The sequence below is a fragment of the Anser anser genome, assembly GCF_964211835.1.
Source record: "Anser anser genome assembly, chromosome: Z".
In the NCBI taxonomy this organism is placed as follows: Eukaryota; Metazoa; Chordata; class Aves; order Anseriformes; family Anatidae; genus Anser; species Anser anser.
In genome coordinates this window covers 25,683,896-25,706,139 of record NC_139723.1, presented here as the reverse complement: position 1 = coordinate 25,706,139, position 22,244 = coordinate 25,683,896, and the positions used below count along the sequence as shown (strand labels likewise).

The following is a 22,244-nucleotide window of genomic DNA, read 5'->3' as shown; positions in this document are numbered from 1 at the left end:
CCCGCGGCAGCCCGCCCCCACCCTGCCCGCAGCTGCCGCCGCGCTTCCGGGGGCGCCACATAAGTCCCGCGAGGGAGGTGGCAGCCGCCGCGGTGAGGAGGGCGGAGGGGAGCGGCCGTGGTACCTCGGCTGCAGCAGGTGCGTGCAAGGCGGCACCCCACGGCTGGCCAGGGGCGCGGCGCGCAGGGCGGGACGGGGTGGGGAGAGGTGGGGGGGGAGGAAAAAAGATCGCGTCGGCGCCGCTCCGCGCATGTGCGGGCCTTGCCGCTTCGAGCTGCCTGCTCCCGGCGTGCCCCGCGTGGGGGGGGGGGGCTGAGAGCGGCGCGGTGCATGATGGGGGTTGTAGTCTGGAGGGGGGCGTGGCTGGGGCGCGGCGGGAGGGTGGCAGTGAGGGCCGCTTCCCTTCGCTTTCCTTCCCAGCGTTAGCGAGTTACTCGCCGCGCGATGGCCGCGGGCCCTTACTGCCTTACATGGCCGTGGGCGGGCGGCGCCATCTTGCGAGCCTCCCGTAGCGCCCAGGTGCTGTAAGGTGCCCCTGTGGGGGGCACCTGGCGCGGCCAGGAGTGCTGGCTCCTGGGATGGAAACCGCCTCGCAGTTACCGTAGTGTTTTTGAGGGAAACTGGATGTTAAAAAGCGAATTAGCCGAGTCTTAAGAGCTACCACTGCTTTGGCTAAGACACTCAAACAAAGAGGCCGGGTTATAGGAAACTTTCGATCTCTTTGACTAAATATTTTCCTTGACTGTAAAGCAGTGCTTTCTTTTCCTACTTAAAAAGTGTTGGGAACTGATTATTGATTGTATAATTACATCATTTTTATAGAGTGCTAGATAAGTTACAAATACTGGCAGAGGTAGCATACGAATTACCTGTAGCAATGATTTATTCCAAAATAAAACTGGAAGATCACATAACTTGTTGTCTTCAGATTTATTTTTTTCCCAAGATAGAGCAAAACAAACTATAAAGACCGTAGTATTGGGGAAAAAATGAGTAGGGGCACAGGAAACCAAATATAAAGGCAGGAAGCGCACTTAATGTCTTCCTTTTAGGCAGTGATCCAGCAGTCTGCTCCAGTACTTAAATTTGATAGTTTAGGATCCTGGTCAGTACTCTAAATGCATGTGGATGCTCCATCATGTGTTCTTTCTTCACTGGTTTATGTGCACTCTACCCAGTTTTTATATCAGAAACTGACACAGCAGGAATGAAGACAACTTCTCTTCAGCTGAAGTATGAGCTGTGGTCCTGCTCAGATGTGTCTTATGGCTGTGCAACATTTTTATTTTTTAGAGCCCACAGCCATGTGCTGCATAGAGAACATTCACTGTCTCAAACAAGATGTGCATGATGAGCAAAAACTACTGAAAGAATACAGGCTGTTCTGGAATGTGTTTTCTTGCAATATGTGAAAATCTGTAAAACCAAAATGGTCCTTTATCCCAATGTTTCAGTGAGGAATTATACCTTTTGACTTCCAGATGTGCTTGGGTAACTGCTGATTCACCTTCAGGAGAAGCCCTGAGCGAAGCTTAAGTGCATATCCCTTGTAAATAGAGTGCTGGTGAAGAACAGTTAAAATAATCTTTTCTTATCAGATATGCTAGTTAATCAACTGCTTTAAAACAACAACAATAATACTCTTATCATGGTAGCCTCACCTTCCTTCCTGCTCTTATCCAATTTACCAATTCTGTCAGCTGTTTTGGCTTGTACTATCAGCTCTAAATTTCCAAGAAACTGCTCTGCCAGCCAAGATTGCTAGAAACAGTGCCATGTTCTGGCTTCAGTCCTTCCTATTCTGAAACACCCTCTTTCCTGGTAGAGAGGGTTGTACTGCTAAGCGTTTTATCTGTACAAGTTCTCTCAGTTAGGAGAGAACTGCTTTAAAATTGTAATGTTGAATGACAAGAGACTTGGCTGTTTGTGAAAGCCAGGTCTTGCTTATGTAAAACGAAGTATTCTGTGGGGCAAAGGTCTTGTCATTGCTTGAATGTGAAGTTCCTGGCATTCATTTGATGTTGATAACACAGCCCAGCTATATACGAGGAATATGATATTCTATAAATAACATACAGCATTTCACTTTCTGGGAGAAACAGTGTGACTAAAAGCAGACATAATCACGGTAGAGCTTTTTACCTCTTTCCAACTCCCCGTATAGTAAAGGCAGTGAGAATCTTGAAATTGGAAAATAAATATCCTGACTTACACATTAAGCTTTCAAATAGCATCACCGCATGATGAAATTGCATGGATGCTGGAGTGACTGGATATTGTCATTTTCCCCACAATCATGTGCCACTTAGCAGATAGGGCAGACAGGCTGATTATTGCTTTTAGCAGGCTATGCATTGCCACACTGTGTAGTCTTGGGACGCTGCAAAGATAAGGAAGAAATTTAGCGAATGCTCTGGATAACGAGCATTCATTAAAAAATTGTGACATGGCAGACTCCAAGTCTGATCCTGCTCTTGTAGGAGGCAATTAGAGCAGGATCAAAGAGCTGCTCCATCTACTTGTTTATTAATGGAGGAGCAGATCTTAAAAAACAAAAAAACACTGAAATCACATAGTGTCTGCATGAATATGTCTGTCTGTCATTAACTGATAATTATTTTGAGGCTACTCATGGTAGACCTAAACTTTTCCTGCCCCAATGACGTATTTTACTAATGATATTTTAGTTTTTTAATATGATCAGTCAGCCCATGTGAGGGAATTAACTGCCTACTTATGTGCAGAATCACATTTGGGACATCAGAATCCAGTTGTCAGACAAATTAATGACAAAAATAAATTTGTGTCAGTCTCTGTCTGGGGAGTTGGTTTCTCTATTTGTCTGTTTTCTCATCAGGGTGGCTATTGGGACACGTTTAATTCCTAGCACACCTGTATGGGGAAGCTATCCAAATGTTTAAGAATAAGAAGAGCTATTTCTTTCTGGTCTCATTTCTTTCCCCACTCTGCAATGAATACAGTGGAAGACTCCATTGGTTCAGAAGTTTTAAAATATATGTTGACAAAACTAACTTTGTATACAACAAAGTAGTGTGTTGAGTAGTGTTCCTTATCCTTATCGCTCATGTTGATGACGGTGTAGGTTATCAAAAGCAGTGCAGTGGGTGGTGTGATAGGCTCTCGGGCACAAAGCTTGAAAGATACGAAGCAATTCATGGGATTAAAATACAGCTGCCCTAAGCTTTCTGGAGAGACAGCTCAGTTGGATAAGTCAACGTGCTACATTATCAGGATACCTCTGTTTGAACTACAGTAATCCAGTAAATTAAACTAGTCTAAACTAAACTAGGAGAAACTTGAAGATATGCTACTGTGGCAGTTGCTCCATCTGACAAATACTGTGCATTTTGTGCAGGTTAGCGATGGTACGCAGTGGAAAAAACGGTGGCCTCCACCTGAAGCAGATTGCATACTACAAAAGAACGGGGGAATATCATCCCACCACGTTATCAAGTGAACGAAGTGGAATCAGGAGAGCAGCCAAAAAATTTGTTTTCAAAGGTAAACATATAATTTCAAACTAACCTGAAATTTTAATTTTTTAGGTGAAGATTTACCAATACAAAAATTGAAAGTGCTATCTTGCTCTGCAGCATGCTGTGATGTTAATATATATCCTTCATGAAACACACAGCCTGCCTATCCCACGTTAATATATAACAGAATGTTTGCAGAAACACAACTTGCTTTAGTCCTTACTGGAAAGGTTTTATGTATCTGTCTGAAAGCCAAGCCTTGTTTTAGATACTGGATTTGTATCCATTGCAACCCGTGATTCATAGAACTGCAGGAGGACAAGCCCTGGTCTGCAGGTATTGACAGGGAATGTTTGGCCCTGGGCTGGAGCACCCTGGATGTGGGCAGCAATGCAAGCATGGGTTTGCTGTCTGTCACCTTAGAGTGACTCCCCACCCACCCTAGCTTTGTTATATCCCCATGAAGAAAGCTTCAGGTATTGAGCCTTCGTGGTTTGCTGTGTGCTCGATCCCATCAAACCTGCCCAGCCTTTGCAGAGAAAAAGCAGAGAGGAGTTAAAGCTGCGGATCACAATGTATGGTTACTTGGCAGGCAGTCAATATGCCTCATAACACATCCTGCTCTTCCTTCTCACTCCCAGTGCTAGGTTTAGTTTCTGCTGGACTTCCTGTGAGAACATAGTTTGCATTCTGACTTGCCCTTGTAACACCTCATGCCCAGATTAATAAATATTGGTGAACCCTTGGCTCTTGGGAGAAAATAGTTAAAAAGAAAATTCAAACAAACACACACACACACACACAAAAACAAACAAACAAACCGACCACCAAAAAAACACCAAACCTACTGTCACACAAAGGTAAAATGAAGATGGCTTACTAAATTCTATACTGGGTCATGCCCAATAGTTTACTAAACTAAACAACTGCAGAAGGCAAAGCACTCGTGTATAACTTGTTGGTATTTTTCTTTCAGAAAATAAATTGTTCTATGTCGGAAAAGACAGAAAACAAATGCGCCTGGTAATTGTTTCAGATGAAGAGAAGAAAAAGGTTCTTGCAAAATGCCATGTAAATGCTGCAGGCACTCATCACGGTATATCAAGGACACTGACTTTAGTGGAATCTAATTACTACTGGACCTCTGTAACAAATGATGTCAAACAGTGGGTATGGTTTCGTAGCTACAGGATATTTTTTAATGTAGTCTTTGTTGCAAACACTTTGTAATCATATGACTTTGATACGGTAATCACCCATACTGCTTCATGATGAGGAAACATATGCTTACAATCAAACTTTAAATGGACTTTATGCCAAAGCACAGTGCTTTCTTGTTATTTTTCTTTTTTTTCTTTTATTCTCAACCTTGTAGCTTGCAATATATTAGCCAGTGGTGGGGAGCCGTACTGCATTTCAGTATGCAGGGCACATGGGGTCTTCGGGAGGAATTTCTTTGGCAAGCTGTCTTGCGTATGTTCATTAGGATACAGTGTACCACCCCCGCGGTGTACTGCTGGCCAGAGTGGCTGCTGGCAGATGAAAAATGGCCTCTGCCTTCGAACTAGGCATGTTTGGGAAGCAGGTAAACAAATTGCTGCTTAGGACTGTTCCTTCTCCTCCTTTACCCAAATATACGTTGACATAATCCCTAGGCAGAACTTGATCCTTGAGCAAACCATATGTAAACATGTTCCTTGTGGCAAAATTATTGCTGCTATCAGCTTGCTCTATCACCTGAGTATTTAGAGTCCATGTGCAACTGTAACATGAACTGAAAATGAGTCTTCGCTTTCACTTCAGACTTAGAAAAGGGGTTCTGTCCTGTAGCTAAAGCTGACCCATGTTATGTGTGGCAGGTGGTGCTTACTGCCAATGTTTGACAGCCACAGCATACACAATAGAACCAAAAGGGAAATGATTGGGATTTTTTGCTTTCAATCCAGATGTTTCATACTTCCTTTAGTATTTACGGATGATAATTTTAAAGTTTATACTATGGACTTGAAAGAGCACAGTGCTTTCAGGATGAGCACAGTTCATCCTGAACTGCTGTGCATTTCCTTCTCCTAGCCTTCACTATTGTTTGGTTTTGTTTTGTTTTTATCATGGGGCTGAAAAACCTAATGATAAAAATTCATAGGAAAAGATAAAATGAGTTCATCTGACGTTGCCTGGGTCTGATCTGACTTAGAGAGGAATAATGGAGATTTATGATATTTTGTTGTTGTAAACCTTCAGCATCACTTTTTATTGACAGCATCTCCCCTGGCTTCTGCGCTAGGTATATGCGTGCCAGCATTGCCAAGTGGCAAAGAATACGACCACCACCACACCCAAACCGCATCCTATCAAAGCAGAGGACCCCTGGACAGCAGTCACTGTAGCCCTAGTGGGACCTTTTAATGTTACCAACAGAAGCCACAAGTATATCATAATCATGATAGATTTGTTCACAAAATGGGCTGTTATTTTGCCTCTGCATGACACTTCAGCAGCTGAAATTGCTAAGGCAATCATCAGTGTATTTTTCTTATATGGACCACCTCAAAAAATGCCTATTGATCAAGGGAAGGAGCTTGCTCATCAGGTATGTCTTTACTGAGCTTTTGTTTGTTTATTTTTGAGAAAAATACACCTTTTCCCCATATTAAACTTACATTTTAGACCAGTCTTGTGGGAGGAAAAAAAAAACAACATAAATCTGATACCTGAACGTTTATTTTCTTTAATCAAAAAAAAGTAGGTTCAGAAATTGACAAACTGATTATTTGCAATTGTAATATTTATATAAATAAATTATATAAATATATATAAATAAATAAAACAGCATTTCTCAGGGGTGTTTTCTTTTGGTAAAGAGCAAAAAATATGTAATGTGTATCTTGTCACTTAATTGAAGCAGCTCAAGCTTTCACATACCAACATGTTGCTGTATTTCATCTGTCAAGTATTTCATATTGCTCAGTATAGCAGATAGGCCAATGTCAAAAATATCCTTAGATACAGTGATAATGAAGAACTTCTCACTTTTTGATCCCTTCAGAGATCATGAAATCATGAGGCTATGATATGGAGAAAATGACAAATCAAGTTAGTGGCAGGAGTGCTTTTAGAAACCACCTATTACTGGCTCCAGAGCCATACTGATTCTTTTAGCTCTCATTACTGAGTATGGACAGTTATGTGGGAATATGTATAGAAAAGTTTGTGCTCGGTCACCATCTTACCAACAAAATAGGTAGAAACTTTCAATAATTGTCTTCTTTTTCTTTTTAAGATAAACAAAGAACTATTTGCACTGTTTGGAATGAAACAAATAGTATTGTCTTATCCTCAGACTGATGAAGTAAATGAAAGAACATGCAAGACAATCAAAGCTTTCCTTAACAAATACTGCACAGACCATCCAAATGATTGGGATGAACATTTGTCTGCTATTGCCTATGCTTTCAATTTGACTAATTTGGTAAGTCAAAGTTCTTCCTTTTTCGACTGAAGTCCTCCAAAGTACCTGCAAAACGGCATGTTAAATTTGCTTGCTTTTTGCTCTCCACTTAAACAGGAGCCAGATCAAACCACTCCCTATTTCCAAATGTTTAATCGTAACCCGTATGTTGTTGAACCGATGAATGTATGTATGGAAGAAGACAATATGTTTGCCAAAATATTTGAAGCAACCAAAAGAGCCAGTCAAGCACTGGAAGAAGAGAGAACCTCAGATTGTCAGGTAAATGGTATAATTTCAAATTTAAATAGGAAGGAGACAGAAGAGAGAGAAGATGGAAAGATTTGAAGTTCGAAGTATAACCTTTAGCAATACATCTTTTTTATTTTTCTTCCCTTCGGCCTGGGATCCCTAGATTCCAGTGTACATATGCTTGTATGTATGTGGAAGGAGTAAACTTAAGAGGGGAGACCTATTTCCAGGAGATTCATATTTGACTTAGAGGGGTGCGTATGCATGGAAGCTGAAAAACATTGCCTATGGACTATTGACTTAGAACATGAAGATAAAATCCCCTTTTACAGAACTCCCCAGCTTTACGCATTATGAATTACATCTAAAGACGTCTAATATTTTTGTTTCTGCATTATTAAACAATGTTATGAAAATACATGATTACTTCTGGAAAATGTACTTCACATCTATATCTTTTGCAGGTGGAGAAAACCTCTTCAGAAGAACAGAAAACCAGAAACAAAATCACTGTCAAAAAGAAGCCAAAGCAATTAAATACCCTTCAACTTAAAGTTGGTCATGAAGTCCTCAGACAAAGAAAAAACTGGTGGAAAGATGGTCGTTTCCAGTCAGAGTGGGTCGGTCCTTGTATTATAGATTATATCACAGATAATGGCTGTGCAATATTAAGAGATGCTACAGGATCCAGGTTGAAAAGACCCATCAAGATGTCTCACCTCAAGCCATACATAAGAGGGTCCAATGAAAAAGGTATATACATGTGTATTTTGTGTGTGTATATATATATGTATGTATGTATTTTTAAGTTTTGCTGTCATGTCTTGGTGTTAGGTGAGTTTATCACAGTGAGCAGGTATCATTCAGTCACTAGTGTGAACTAAACCACTGGATAGCAATGTAATCAGTTTTCATTAATGAGAGCAGTGAGTGTGAGTGGCTTCAAATCTATGCAGAGCATGGAACAGAGCTAATGAATCATGTTCAAAGTTGGTTTAAAAATAGTTTCTATTAAAGTTGCTTTTAGTATGTGGTTTGGCCCTGTTCATGCTGGCTGGCCAAAACATGTGAGAAGTATAATTCAGCTGAACTGCATTCAAAGAGCATTTGTTAACTCCTGTGTTCCTGTTTTGATACAGCCAGGATTCACATTCATTTTCCTCATGAAATGGGAATGTATTTTTTTTGCCTTATCTGACTAGTATATATGGTACCTGTTGTTCAAAAATAAATTCTAAACAAAAAGGCCTATTTGCTAAAACCTTTAAAAACAAAGACTACCTCAGAGAGCTGATTTTTGAAGAGTTTGTTTTAAATTTCAGTACTGAAGAGGTAAACAGGTTTCTTGTACCAGAGCAATAAAATGTCATGCTCAAAAGGAGAATTTGCGGAAATTCCCGAACACTTGGGAAATCAACTGACAATGTTTCTCTTACACATTCAGAGTACTCTTTTGCAATGGTGCTGCCTTAATCAAGCAACAGCAGCTGTTTCTTTTCTGCTGATGCTATCTTTGGGTCATTTCAGGCATTTGGAATAAAAGGAGTACTCAGTGTTTGGAAGACTTTTGTTTCAGAACTGCTTTGTTGTTCAGGGTTCTTGAAAAGAAATTCCTACCCTCTTGGCATGTGTGGTTAAGTCCTAGTTCTTCAAAGTGCATAAACTGTATTGAGACAGCCATCTCTTCCATCACCTCCTAAAACTGAGGAGCATGCAAGTCTGAAACTAATTCTGGAATTTCACATGGGAAGCTGGTATTGAGGTCACTTGTCAGCCTCTATTGCAGCTAGAGTAAACAAAAACAGCAGTATCACATCACTTCTCCTGGACACTGCTCTTGCTTAGACTATCATTCTGTGGCTTCCAGCTCTTTGCTGAATTACTGAGCTGTGAGGAAGAAGTCACATGTGTCCTGCAGGCAGGTCCTCTCCAGTTGCTGCAATGACTTTGGTAAATTGTAGCACTGTTTGCAAAGTTAGGTGCAGTTGTCTTTCTAGGATTGGTGTATAACACCATTACCAATAAATACTGCAGAAGCAGAAAGTAAATGGAGAGTTTCTTCCCTTTCACAGGAAGCGACTGAAGATTAGTTGTTTGACACAGGCAAAAAAAAAAATTAAAGGATTGTGAATATTTATCAATTCTAAAATTATAGTTTTATATTCATACATATTTACATTGTGCAGAAACGTAAACTGGACTGTGCTAAGTAATTGACAGGCCTTATCAAATGGCCTAACAGAAGTCAGGAAAGGGAGTATTATTTCATTACAATAAGGGTAGTGAAACCTGGCAGTAAATGACAGCTTTTTCATCTGTAAAGAAACACGCCTATCTTTGTAACAAAGGACCTCTCTTTATGAGCAGGGGTGGACTGTTTTGTCTGCAACTTATTTACTATTCCTCCTGCCCTCCAGTAACAGTCTGTTGGCTCTTCCTTTGCATAACCTTGAATGGGAGCAAATCATTTGCAGTGTTCTCTGTGAAATAAATGTGGAAAAAGTGCATCTTAGGTGAGGTATCTGTGGCCTGTAGGTGCTATTAAGTATTTTGCTTACACTTCAGATTTTGGAGCAGGGTATCTTCTCTGTATAACACTAGAAGTGTGGATTTAGTCTTTTTTCAGCAGGAAAGACAAGCCTTGGAAATGGAGTGCTTATTTTTTTACACTATTTGAAAATCTTTTGCAGGTAAGAAGCAAGGTATTTTTCAAACCTTTTGTAACAATCTTGACCTAAAGATAAATCTTGAGCTGGTGTGTTGATATGTGCTCTTGGTATAGGCATTACAGATTAAAAGTCTGTGTGGACCTGGGTTGTTGCTTACTACCCAGATGTTTGTATAGCCTGGCAGAGGTTGCCGGACACCTTGTACACGTGTACATCTGTGTGTCTGAAGCAATATTTTTTTCTTATTTGAATGTGGTTTACTTTAAATATTAATCTCAAGAGAATCCCAGTGGTTCCAGTGCTCAAATGATTCAAAAGTGCAAGTAGGAAGATTGAGGACACATCTGTCAAGAAACGTAACTTGCAAAGGAAATTGTAGCCCCTAAAATACTTGATTTGACATGAGGGTCCTCATCTGAGCAAGAAGGTTGGCCCTAAGTCATCTCCCAAAACAAAAGTATAAACCCCGTGAGGACACTTACCCATTTAATTTGGCTGGTCAGACTATTTTTATTTTATTTGAACTCACTTGGAAAAATCAAACATGGCAAGCATATGTTAGATAGAAGATAAGTTCAATAGTACCATACAGTAGCAATCAACATTATGGTCTTTAAATTCTATAAAAGTATTTTATTTCTTTTTTATTTCTTAAAGTCTATTGTTTTGAATTGTGATTTTCCTAGCAATAGTTAGGAGATGACACATTACTTTGTGAGTTGGTGTACAACACGGAAGAATCTGCATGCCTGTTCATGTAAGGTGTTATTAGTTCAGTAGCTGACTATGGCAGGCCTCAAGCTAGTCCACTGACGTAGAAAAAAAAAAAAAAGACAACCCTTCTTTCTTAACATGAAGTACTGCAAGCATTATTTTATGGATATGTGAGATGCAACCAAATATTTGGTGCTTAGTGAAATTAGGAAATCCATATAATCAGATTCCTGCCCTTCAAACTTTCTTGTCGTCTTACAAAAATAGTTTTGAAAAGTAAGTTGGCAACTCACTATCATTTAATTACGGCTTTCAGCAAACTAGGAGCATCTACTTTAATGGGTACTTTTATTTTGCAGGCAACCACTACTTCTTACAAGGTGCAGTAGTTGTTGACCATGATTATATTGGCGTATCTGAAAGATCTTATAATCCAAGCCAGCAAGACCCTATTGCTGAAGGGGAAATAAATGCCTATGCGAGAGGAGTCATGTCTGCTGCGCAAATGCCACCTTCAGCCTGCAAAGACCAAGATTCAACAGATGGTAAACATCAGTCTGAGGCGACAAAAGATCATTGCATTGAACCAAACAATGCAAAGCCAGAGCAATGGCCTTCACCTTGCTGGACGCTTCAGACCAAGATAGAAGACACTTAAGCAAGTGGTCTCCTGTCATATTTCATTGGCAGTTTGGAGCACCTGTGGCAGACCGAACAGTTCCAAATTCCTCAGCCAAATCCACTTTACTCTATGAGTTTAAGAATACTGCAGGTATTCAGTGGTTAATTTACATGGGTATTAAGAAGCAATCGCTCTGTTAACGAAATGTAGGCACAACCTAGTAAAAGCACATGTTCTACTACTGTCTGAATTTAAGAACACTGCAAGTGACCAGTGGTTAATTTATGTGGGCATTGAGAAGTAATCACTTGATTACCAGAAGTACTGTCACAACCTAGTAAAAGAGTAAGTTTTCATCATGCATTTGCATTCCAATTTTTGCTGGTAAAATGGCAATATGGCCCAACCCTACCGTTACTGTCTCAGGACACAGCACATCATTTCACAGTAACAATGTTTTCATTAATCCTTACATGACTCATTGCTAACATGCAGACATATTGTGGGATAAATACAACCTAAGCAACTTAACATAAATTTTTTCTCCCCTGTACAAACGTAAAGAACCTTATGTTGTCCTTTTCCTATTACAGAACTCTTTCTCATTCTTCCTGAGAAGCTGCAGTTTGTAACTTTTAGTCTAACCCGCCATTCTAAGATCTCACAAAACAGTAAAGCTGCCAAAATCAAATACAGCGAGTATTTTGCATATGAAACAGTGAGGCCTTTAGCTGCTCCTTGCTCATCAAAGCTCTGCTAAGGAGAGCAATTTCAGTTCCTTACACGTGGCAGAATCTTAACAGTGGTCAGCATTCATTTGTGCTTTCCTCACAAACATCTGGTTTCCTTGACTTCTTTCCAGATCTAGCGTAGGTTTGGAGATTTCCACTGATAGTTCTCTAGGAAAGGTGAGGACCAGTATTGCTTATTCTCTGAATTCCTTGAGTAAGTTGTTACAGGCTAGGACTTCCCACAAAGAAGACTCTATTTCATGGTAAGATGAAAATATATCTACTACTAAAGTTACGTGAACAGGAACTCTTTCACGTGGAAAACTGATGAATGCAAGCTGGTTCTATTTATAGAGGAGTGACAGGAAGAGGAAGAATGCTAGTGTAGAGAGCTGAATTTAGAAATACAGCAACTTCTGTCAGATGGCTGAGGAGGACTTGCTTATCTTGCTCTTTGAATAGCCGCATTCTGTCATCTTTGCTGCTGGATGTCATGCGACATAATACAGGTGGCTTTTAGTTAGCTTAAATAGCTGGTTGTATTGCTATAGTCTTTTGACAAAATCTAGAAAAAGAAAGTATTATTTATTAACGGTTTTTCAGCTAATCTTAGGTAAAAAGACTTTGTCCCCAAGGCTAATTAGGTATCTAGCTCATGCAGAAATTCACACCCATTGTGCAGTATGCCTACAGTGTCATGGGCCTGAGCTGTGTAAAAGAACAGCTCAGCACAACGGTGGTATTCCAGCATCTGATCTTAAAACCCCTCTGAATGTGCTTAATTCTCAGTACTTTTTCCCCCACTGAGACTGAGAAGGCAGTTGCGGAGAGGCAGCTGGGGATGTGGGTTGTGCAGAACAGCATGCAGCACGCAGGATTTGCGGTGGGTGTGGACAGCAACACAACCTTGTATTTATTTATTAACTGTTGCTACCTGCAGGCTGTGCCGCCCTTTGGGGACTGCTGCTCTTCGGATCTCTGCTGTAGTGCAGTCAAGATAGTAAAGTAAGTGGGCTTGGGGAAATATGCTTATTGTATTAAAAAAAAAAAAAAAAAAGGCTAGGGAATTCTGTGAAATTACATTGAACTTTTTACAACAGAAAAGAAATGCTTGCAAACAGGACATAATTGGTAACTATGAGCATCGGCCTTACTTGGATTTTATTATTTTCCCCCAGTAGTGAGCGCTGTGGTCACACAGTATTTTTTCTCTGGAACAGCAATTTAAAAAGAACAGCCAGTTCAGGTGCTGTGCCCAGGTTCATGGGTAGCGGCGATTCAAGTCCTGAACTTCCCCGAGCAGCCAGAACGGTGGCTACCAGATCCTTTAACAGAGACCCAGGTTATTTAAACCACTCCCTCCTCCTTCATATCTGCCTTTATTTCTTCCACTACGCAGAGTGATCACTACCCAGAGTGATATCTGCTAGGATGGCTTTATATTGTTAGATGCATTGTATGTGTGTGAAATATATATGTGTATGAAGAGTGTATGAAATATATATATATGTAATTATATATTATATATATTTTTGCTTTACCTTCCCTGTTCCTTATTCATACACAGTTCAGTGGAGCCCTTTTCTGTGGTAGGTGTGCAGGGGAGCAGGGGTAACAAGTGCTGTGTACTTGTTATAGCTACATTGGAGAGAAATAAAATGCTAAACTGGCAGTGGACAGGAAAAACAGTAACTATTTAACAAATTGTGTAATGCTGATCATTCAGGTTTCCTGGTAATTGCAATATACTGTGTTAACAGGCAGCCATTAGTGTCTCTTGGGTGCTCCTAAACAGGCCTTCTCTGCACGTGGGAGGTTTACTGAAATAAAATACATGAGTTTCAAGCTAGCAACTCAAAAAGCAATCACTGGAAACTGTGAAAAAGGTACCACCAGGAAACCTGAGACATTGCTAGCAGCAGGCTGTGGCTGGTACGCTGAGGGAAAGCTTGCAGCTCAGCCTAGCAAAGTGCTCCTGAGCATGTGCCTGTGCCCGCAGTGAGTCGTCACCACCAGCTTCTGGCTCGTGTTTTGACCAACCTGCATAAAATTACTAATGCTCATCTGTAATCATCTTCTCTGCTGGCACACAGTTCTGATTTATGATGGGATAGCAGCGGGAGACTACTGATGTAACAGCGTTCATGGAAATTCCGTTTTCATGTAGAGTGTTCCCCCTCATGACCTCTTTCTCAGAGAAGAGGAATAGAAGGGAGCACAGCATGAAGGAAATGACAATTCGCTTGTTTCTTCCAGCACAGGAATATAAGCGTTTTTCCTTTGGGTTTGCTACTACCACTGATTACCAGCTACCGTTTTGTTAAATGAAAAACATCCCAGAAAACAAACAGAAAACAACAATCTTTCACTAAAAGTCTCCTATACGAGCACTCAAAATATCTCAGTATGAAATAAAAACCGTATCTCTTATTTGAATACTTTCTGAACTTTTGTGTAGCATTTGCCCATTTTTTGCTAAAGTGCTCTTGCATTCCAGCTTCAGACAACACTTGACATTTTAAAGTTTTTTCCCTCCTTCTCCCTAGAACTGAATGTTCCCTGCTGGAGGACAGGGATGAGTCATGATTTGCTTTTCACAATAAGCAGTTAAATCTTCTGGAAACACTGCTTTTGAGATCTAGATAAGTTTCCTTTATGCATTTGGGTACAGTATCTGTCTGTATCAATGACCTTTAGTAGCCGACATCATTTCTCTAATGACCTAGCATCAAACATCTGTTTGCACAGTAACCTTGGTATTTTCAAAATAGGTAATGGAATATTTTATTTTTATTCTTATGGCAGTTGAGTGGGTGCTTTCAATTAACTTATTGGAGTACCTGAAAATAAAACACGCAAGCCCGCCAGTGCCAGAAACTCAGCACATCAGCAGCTGTCGTCATCTCGTAGCTTGAGAGCATGCTGCTTGCCTGTGCATTCCACAGAAGAAAATGTCACCTTAGAAATCCCTAAGACCAGACACTTCAGTTAGAAGGCTGAATAAATGAGGGGGAATTAGCAGTGTCTTCAGGAGATAATAGGTTTTACCTCTTCTATACATCCTGGAAGACCTATGGGCCTACTGCTAGGCCTGCTACAGGCCTTCAGGAACTGCTAATCCTGAGAGGTGCATTCCCCTGCCAGTTCTCCTTTCCTCCTTTGCTTTTACACTTGCAGACATAGTATGGGGCTGTGTGAGTGCACAAACCACCATATGTGAGCTGTCTGTGAATTTGTCCTGTGTAGCAGACGTTGCTGCAGGTTCTGAGTGTGGGTCTGGGCATCTTTATCCCACGGGGCTCCTGGCTGTGGTCTGTGCAGCACTTCTTGCCCTGGCACTGTGCAGAGCGTGACAGCGAGGAAGGGACCCACAGCAGCCTTGCTGCGTTGGTAGCAGAAATCGGTGTGCTGTGAGCAGGGCAGGTCATAGGAAGTGCAGCATTCTCCGTCTGCCAGGAAGTGCTGCCCTGCTGCAGATTGCCAGCACAGTGGCCCACAAATCAGATGGATAAAACTTTCCATAATTTACAGGTTGTAATGTATGTGGTCCTTTTCTGGTGCTTGGTAAGAATTGCTGAGCTTTGATCAGAAGGAGGGGAGTACCCAGAGCTGCAGCTGACAGCAAGAAGCAGTGCCTTGAATGTATAAACTGATATCCAAGTGGGTTAACAAGGAATAAATCAGATTTCACAAACTCAGTACTTCAAAGTATTTGACATTTTTTGACAATTTATGCCTTAAATCTCTCTATGCCTCACTGCCGCCTTCTGTACAAAATGAATAGCACCATGTCAGTTCACAGGCATTAAAAAAAAAAAAAAATATCATAACTTCATAAAGCTGGCAGGCACAGCAGTGAAAGCCTCCTGGAAAAAAAGTCCACAAAAAAAATGACTTCTTTATTTTGTGCAGAATTTCAGTGATAGGTGGTTAACAATGCACAGGGTTCCCCATCAGAGGGATTAACTTGACTTTGAATGTTTATCTCATCAGCTGTCATCCATCGTTTCCACAAATTAAAGCCCTAGAAAAAGAGCAGGAACTGTTCCTGTAGCAACAGGACAGGACTCAGCGAACTTCCAGCAGTATTTTAGTTTATTTTTTTCCATTTAGTTTAACTTCCAGGCTCTGCTGGCCCGGGTACCGCTGGCATGGTCGTGGGGTGGCCTCCTGTCCTGGAGGCCTTCACACCCTGTGCTCGGTGCTGCCTCAGCCTCGGAGGCACTGAGAAAGCAGGGCAGCTACCAAAATTGTTTCTCCAGGAAGGCCTTTGCTTCCCAAAGTATGTTCTCAGAACTGGCTGCATGTCAGTGTTTTGGCACTGGCTCTGTAGTTACACGCTGTTTTTAGCATGTTAACTGAAAAAGAATTACAATTTAATGCTTACTTCAAATATGCCTGTAGCCATACACACAGATTTAGCATTTGGCTGAGTCAACACATTCCTGATTTTGTCAGTGGGCTGTAGTTCAGTGCATGTAGGGAAGGGAAATCCTTCAGAAACAACAATGGGAGGGAGGTTCTGGAAGCCACCAGCAGGCTAAATGTAACCTGGAGCACGCTGCCTGCTGCTGGCACATTGGTTTGGGGGCATTGGTAGCCACTAGCTCAAGGACTAGTTAAAAGGCATCTGTGTGTGGAGGGTCAGGGAGAAATAAAGTATGATTGAATAGGTAGAAATGTTCCTGGGGAAATAGCACAGGCATCTGCCTGCCATTTTTGTGTCATTGGCTGTTCGCTTCTTCATGCAGAAGGAGTCAGTAAAAACTTAGGCAGGTGACGGTGTGGGAAACATCAGAATGGAGACTGGAGCCAGATAATTATGGAGATGTAGGTGTATTTCTGGGAGCAATGCAACCAGCATTGTTTGAATGCTGCATGACTGACCTTTCATGTAAGTTACGTATCAAAATAGTCTGCTGGAGCACTAGGTAGCTTACACCATAACTGCCACTGGTGACAAACATTCAGTATAGCTTTGCAGTTTCCTGAGACCCAGCCTCCTTTCAGTACCCATTGAACTTTGGTGGCTGTGATCATGATCTCACAGAGAAGTGCCTGGAAGAGGCCACCCCTGCAGTTCAATGTGAGTGGTGCAGTGTGGGACCTGAGAGACACAACTTAAGAAGAAATGGCAACATCGTGGGATCCAGTCCTTTTTGCATTAAGGCTTTTCATTAAGCAAACAAGTCTCTCCTGAGCTGCAGCTTTAGGACATGCCAAGAAAGCAATAATAAACGTTGTGGCGGTGGTGGCTATCAAAGCACTGTGGGCTGGAAGTGCAGTGGCTGGGGCAGGGTTCTGCTCTTAACACCTGTGTAATTAGAAAATAGATTCAACCTGCTGTGGCTTGTGATGGCTAGGAAGATGGGTTGCCATACCCCATTCTTTTTTTTTTTTTTTTTATATTCTAGTAATAATACTGAAAAGATTTCAGTTTCTCATATTTGTCAGTTTGAAAACTAATTGTAGTCAACAATTAATAATTGTTTACCAAGTTTGCTTAACTGTTACCCCTATTTGCCAGGAACAAATTGTTCCATGGCATCATTAAAATTATACTTTTGGCACAGGTCCCTAAAAAAAATTTGCATTTACGTCTTTTATGTGTTTTTTTGTTTTGTTTTGTTTTTGTTCAATGAAATCACTCAAAGGTTCACTTGCAGAATCTGTTGCTTCACATGCAACAAATTAATAGAAACACTAACAGAAAGGAGCTAAAGAAAAGAGCAGTTCAGTATTTAGAAACATCTAGAGCAACTTGCCCATTGCCTCCGATATACCTCTCCCATGCACCTCTCCGAATACTTGTGTAGCAAAGCCAGGTGAATGCTCCTTTTTGTTTTGAAAGTACAATGTCCAGAAACAGCAAGAAGTTTGCAGGTTTTGCTTGGTTATGCAGATGAATCTCAATGTTTCACAGGAACTGAAGAGGAGTTTGAGAGCAGTTACAACATAGCATAAATTTTGCTAACAATTTTTGGTAATTTGCAATGAATAAAAAATATTTTCACTTTTAAGAATTAAACAAAAACAAAAAACAGGCTTGCTTATAAGTAAAGGAAAATCAGGGTGCTAAAACTTTAGGGTTTACTACCATCTATTTTACATAGAAAGTGCACTAGCATAATTTCAGCTCTTAACTGACATGATTTTTTTTTTCTATCAGTACATGGTCTCTGTACTGTGACCAACACTTAATCCTAATCCACTGTAACATGACAGATATTGCTGACCTAAAAGTTCTGATAAGACATAAATAAATCTTTGGCAAGCAAGGAGCTGCTGCCGTTTATTGTATTGATCTATAAATCCTCATTAACTACTACAGTGCACAGCATAATTAGAAAACCCTACTTAATCAAGATGCTTTCCAAGGAATCAATTAGCACCTAATGATACTTGTGGCAAGGACAGCCACTTAATTGGGGTGGTAATTCCATTAATTCCATTTAATTGGGACACCTTCAGGTGACTTGGTGTTACCTGCCTGCTACAATCCGTTTCTCCCCATGGCTGCTTGCAGTTACCACCGTGTGCCCCACGCGCAGCTGGCTCACAGCTGGCTCGCAGCTGGCTGCTGAATCACCCAGCACTGGCAGCCCGCTCAGCGTGGCCTCTGTCCTTCCCACCCCTCCCAAGGGCCCCTGTTCGAAACAGGGAGATGCTTGGTACTGCACTACTACAGAGAACAGTGCCTTGCCGGCTCATCAAACTAAGTTGAATGGCAATATTCAGCCCCCACAATAGCCGAGATTCTTCCATCTCAAAGCCATCAGCAGCTCTTGAAATTTAGCGTCATGTCTTTGGAGTTTTAAAATGGGCAAGTCCGTGCTTATTAAAAAACATGGTCTCACCAGGGAAAATTGCTGTAATTTGATTAAACACAGGTATTCCAAATCCACTAGCTGAGATCAAATAACCAGCATTCAACACTTAATATATAAACGACAGTATTAGTGGCTATGACCTGCTAGGCTAGAGGATGGTCCATTCATTTATTAAAATCCTAGCAATGATTAAATTCTCTGTATTCCTTTATTGTATTCTTAAGATGCAGCTTACTAAGAGTAACTGAGAAAGAACATCCAGCACCTTTAAGCAGGTTCGGATTTTCTGCTGTCGTACCTGCACAAATTTATAGGTGCACCCTTCCCACAGAGGTACTCGCTGTTGGGAGGCAGTAGCTTGCCTGCCAACCCAGCTGTCTGCCCACGGCTTCTTGTAGAGACCAGCCTCTGAATTCTGGCGAGCAGGACCGTGGCTGGTGCTGAATTGCTCTGCCCTCACTCATACTTGCCATTAAACTGTGTTCAGCTACTCTCAATATTTTTTTGTTTTCAATTGGCGATAAAGATCAAACAAATGGCAGGAGGAAGGAGGTAGCTATGTATAATCTTCAGTGATCTAAAACCTGGAAGCAAAGAACACCCAGTATCAGACTGACATAATGTGAGCTATTCACATGCTAGAAAAATACACACTCACTGATCACATCTGATAAAAAGCTGATGATCTTTTAGATCTGATGACACATACACCACCTATGTTAGTGGTGCCACCACAGCTTTAATAGCTCTCATCAGAAACTTCCTGTAAACTAGTTATGTGATTTTTTTTTTTTCTGAAAATTTTAAGAAGATCCTTCCTAACTACTTTATGTCTTTATTCTTATACAGGATGACCAAAAGCCACAGCTAAAATAACATTGCCTTGCTTCCAAAAGCAAGACAGAAAAAGTCTGTTTTCACTGTAACATTAGGAAAATATAAAATAGTTGGAGAGGAAGCAACATCGAATACAGACTATGAAATGGAGTTCTTTTCATCGCCAGCAGTAGTCTGTTACAACACCTGCAATGACGATAATGAAGCAGTTTCATAAAACCCTGTGGCAATTACAGCTGTGTACACTCTGCTCATAATACAGTTTTTAAAAGAAGATTAATCATGCTCTGATCCTCAAACTAGACTGATAAATCGTGACAGCATCACACAATGATTCACACTTAATTATCCTGGCTGTGTGAGTCATCTATCTAGCAACTCTTCCAGAAGTCTTCTCTTCAAAGAGGGAGTACATTACTGGAATCATGGACTACTCTTGTGTGAATGAAAAAGGAAGAGAGGAGAAACAAGAAAATCAGTACTACAAATCAGGTAGCACTGATGCCTACCCTGCCTAATTTGCGTATGTAATTTGAGACACTGGTTTCCTCTTAGCTGTGACCATGTTTTATTAAATACCCTGCAGTTTTATAATACAAGTATATTTCCTCTTTAAATCTTTTAAGTTTGAGTTTGTACATGTATATTGGTTATTAGTCTTAAAAAAAACAAAAAAACAAAAACAAACAACCCCCCTCCCCCCAACAAACCAAACCTTGTGACATAGCAAAATATTTTCCAGCTTCCATATAAAATAGCACGTTTTATCTGCTGGTAGAAGACATTAAATTTTTTACTGTATTAAGTGGTCTGTGTAACTTTTACAAAAGTTGTATACAAAAAAATTAAAAAGTATGCAAAAATTCCAAAGTACACTCTGACAGCTAATGCTCTGCGAACACTTTATTACACAAATTACATTCAGCTTCTGAAAATAGTGTTCTAACAGTGGTACCATCTAAAAATAAGACATCCCAGAAACACATCAAGTCAAGAAGAAGAAAAAACAATTAAATAGATAATTTTTTTTCCTTCAATGCAATATAATGCTAGTGATTTTAAAAAAATAGAAGAAGATTTAGCAGCTTCATTTTCTTGTGGCACTGTATTTTCTCTGTACTGCAACAGGTTAAGGACATTGAAGAGGAAAGGCACAAAAAAGAAATTGGCAACTGAATATTTATAGGAAAAATACTTTGTTGAAGCAGGTAATACGACTTATTTACAAATACAGAAAAGATCCCCAAGTTGATATGAGAAAATACTACTGCTTTAAATCAGTGCTGCAATTAGAAGAAGACTGTTTGTTTTATTAAGATGTTCACATAAAAAAAACAACGGCACTGATATGAAACTTCCATACACTCCTCCACTTAAAAAACAGAACAAAAACTAAACAAAAATTAAAGAAACCAGTGTACAGCCCCACACAGACTAGTACAGTTTACAATTAAATACACAAAAATCTTAAACGTGCTTAAGGGAAATGGAATCTGACATTCTGGACTGAATCATAATAATGGAGAACGCAAAGGTCGTCTTCAGGATGATGAAGGTGCTGGTGGGGGTGGAGGTGCCGAGTACTCTCCTTCTGAGTCTGTGCCATCATCTTCATCCTTCTCTTGGTCACTTCCTTCTGTGCTGAGTCGGTCAAACCCTTTTCGGCTGTAGCCTTTATGACTTGCAAAGAAGTTCCCCAGGTTAAGGCCACCACCACCTTTCCCTATGGAAAAGAAACCCTTGTCATAAGCTTTGCTTTCTTGTATGGGGGAATAAAAATCTATCTATGCATTCAACACTTCTTTTAAGTATCCTTCCAGAATGTTTTTTTAAAGGTCAGCATGAGGCACAATAACTAATTATATACGTTATGGAAGAGGAAGGAAATTCATCTTTGAAGTTTCAAATGATTTTTTTCCCAGCATACATCGTTCCATTAAAAGTCTTTATGCAGGTATCTGTGTTCCTACCATCTTGTCTTTACTGATTTTGACCATAATCTCAGAGCACTTCATTCCATTCAACAGATACACAATAAGCACCACTCATCTTCCAGTGGTAGTGACACATTGTTTTCAGCAGGCAGATATTGACGGATGAGGAGTTTTAAAAGATACTTCCACAGAACACCTGTGGTTTGCCCCGAGTCCTTGCTCTGAGAAAGTTCCATCAAATCTCTTGTTCACCAGAAGTGAACAAACGAAAAAGCCTCCATTTACTGAGTGCTTACAAGATCTTAAATGTTTCTTACCTCTAAGTCTGCCTAAAACTCTGCTTGAATTTGAGTCAAGTTTGTGTTCCCCATCAGCTGAAAAATAAGGTAAATTTTAAAAATGAGCTTAAAAATCATACTCTGTTTAAGTAATTTTCTCTATTTTCTGACATAGAGCAAAGACATTCATAAAATTGATCAACAGCACTAAGACACTGAATTTTCAGCTTCTTGGTTAAGGTGAAGTTATAATTCCTAACAGAACAATCATACAACAAATGATTATTTTATGCTACTTGAACCATTAAGAAGATTCGCATCTAAGTTATTTCTGAGAATTTCATTACTTCAGCTGTAATTTGTAACATGCGCTACATTCAGGCACACTGAAAAACACAGCGTGACATTTGAAGGTGGTATAGTTTCCCTTCA

At 40.4% G+C, this 22,244-nt stretch overlaps 3 protein-coding genes across 19 annotated transcripts in view; 1 reads left to right on the top strand and 2 right to left on the bottom strand.

Annotated features, from left to right (window-relative positions):
- The window catches only part of PPIP5K2 (diphosphoinositol pentakisphosphate kinase 2), a 52,454-nt gene extending 52,243 nt beyond the window's left edge, over positions 1 to 211 (bottom strand). Inside the window, exon 1 of the mRNA XM_083817882.1 lies at positions 125 to 211. The gene's annotated coding sequence lies outside the window, so the exon portion shown is untranslated. The remainder of the gene's footprint in view (positions 1 to 124) is intronic.
- On the top strand, positions 7 to 11,560 carry GIN1 (gypsy retrotransposon integrase 1). Of its 2 annotated transcripts, none has more exons than XM_083817906.1 (8): positions 7 to 138; positions 3,377 to 3,522; positions 4,474 to 4,667; positions 5,782 to 6,087; positions 6,838 to 6,966; positions 7,063 to 7,227; positions 7,662 to 7,950; positions 10,940 to 11,560. In XM_083817906.1, exons 2-8 carry the CDS (start codon positions 3,384 to 3,386, stop codon positions 11,236 to 11,238), a joined length of 1,521 nt encoding a protein of 506 aa, XP_083674032.1. In that variant the 5' UTR covers positions 7 to 138; positions 3,377 to 3,383; the 3' UTR covers positions 11,239 to 11,560. The 2 variants fall into 2 exon arrangements, with proteins under 2 accessions (XP_083674032.1, XP_083674031.1); XM_083817905.1 differs by having other exon boundaries at positions 6,778 to 6,966.
- Positions 11,561 to 20,488: 8,928 nt separating this feature from the next.
- The window catches only part of PAM (peptidylglycine alpha-amidating monooxygenase), a 138,881-nt gene continuing 137,125 nt past the window's right edge, over positions 20,489 to 22,244 (bottom strand). For all 16 annotated transcript variants that reach the window (XM_083817888.1, XM_083817889.1, XM_083817902.1 and 13 more), the window contains 2 exons: positions 21,852 to 21,908; positions 20,489 to 21,323 (listed from right to left, as the gene is read on the bottom strand). In XM_083817888.1, coding sequence (XP_083674014.1) covers positions 21,142 to 21,323; positions 21,852 to 21,908 — 239 coding nt within the window. In that variant the 3' untranslated portion in view covers positions 20,489 to 21,141. The remainder of the gene's footprint in view (positions 21,324 to 21,851; positions 21,909 to 22,244) is intronic.

Coding starts and splice junctions, on each gene's coding strand:
- GIN1 (XM_083817905.1), top strand. CDS start 3,384: ATGGTACGCAGTGGAAAAAACGGTGGCCTCCACCTGAAGCAGATTGCA. Junction 3,523..4,473: donor CAAAAAATTTGTTTTCAAAG/GTAAACATATAA, acceptor TTTTTCTTTCAG/AAAATAAATTGTTCTATGTC. Junction 4,668..5,781: donor CAAATGATGTCAAACAGTGG/GTATGGTTTCGT, acceptor CTTCTGCGCTAG/GTATATGCGTGCCAGCATTG.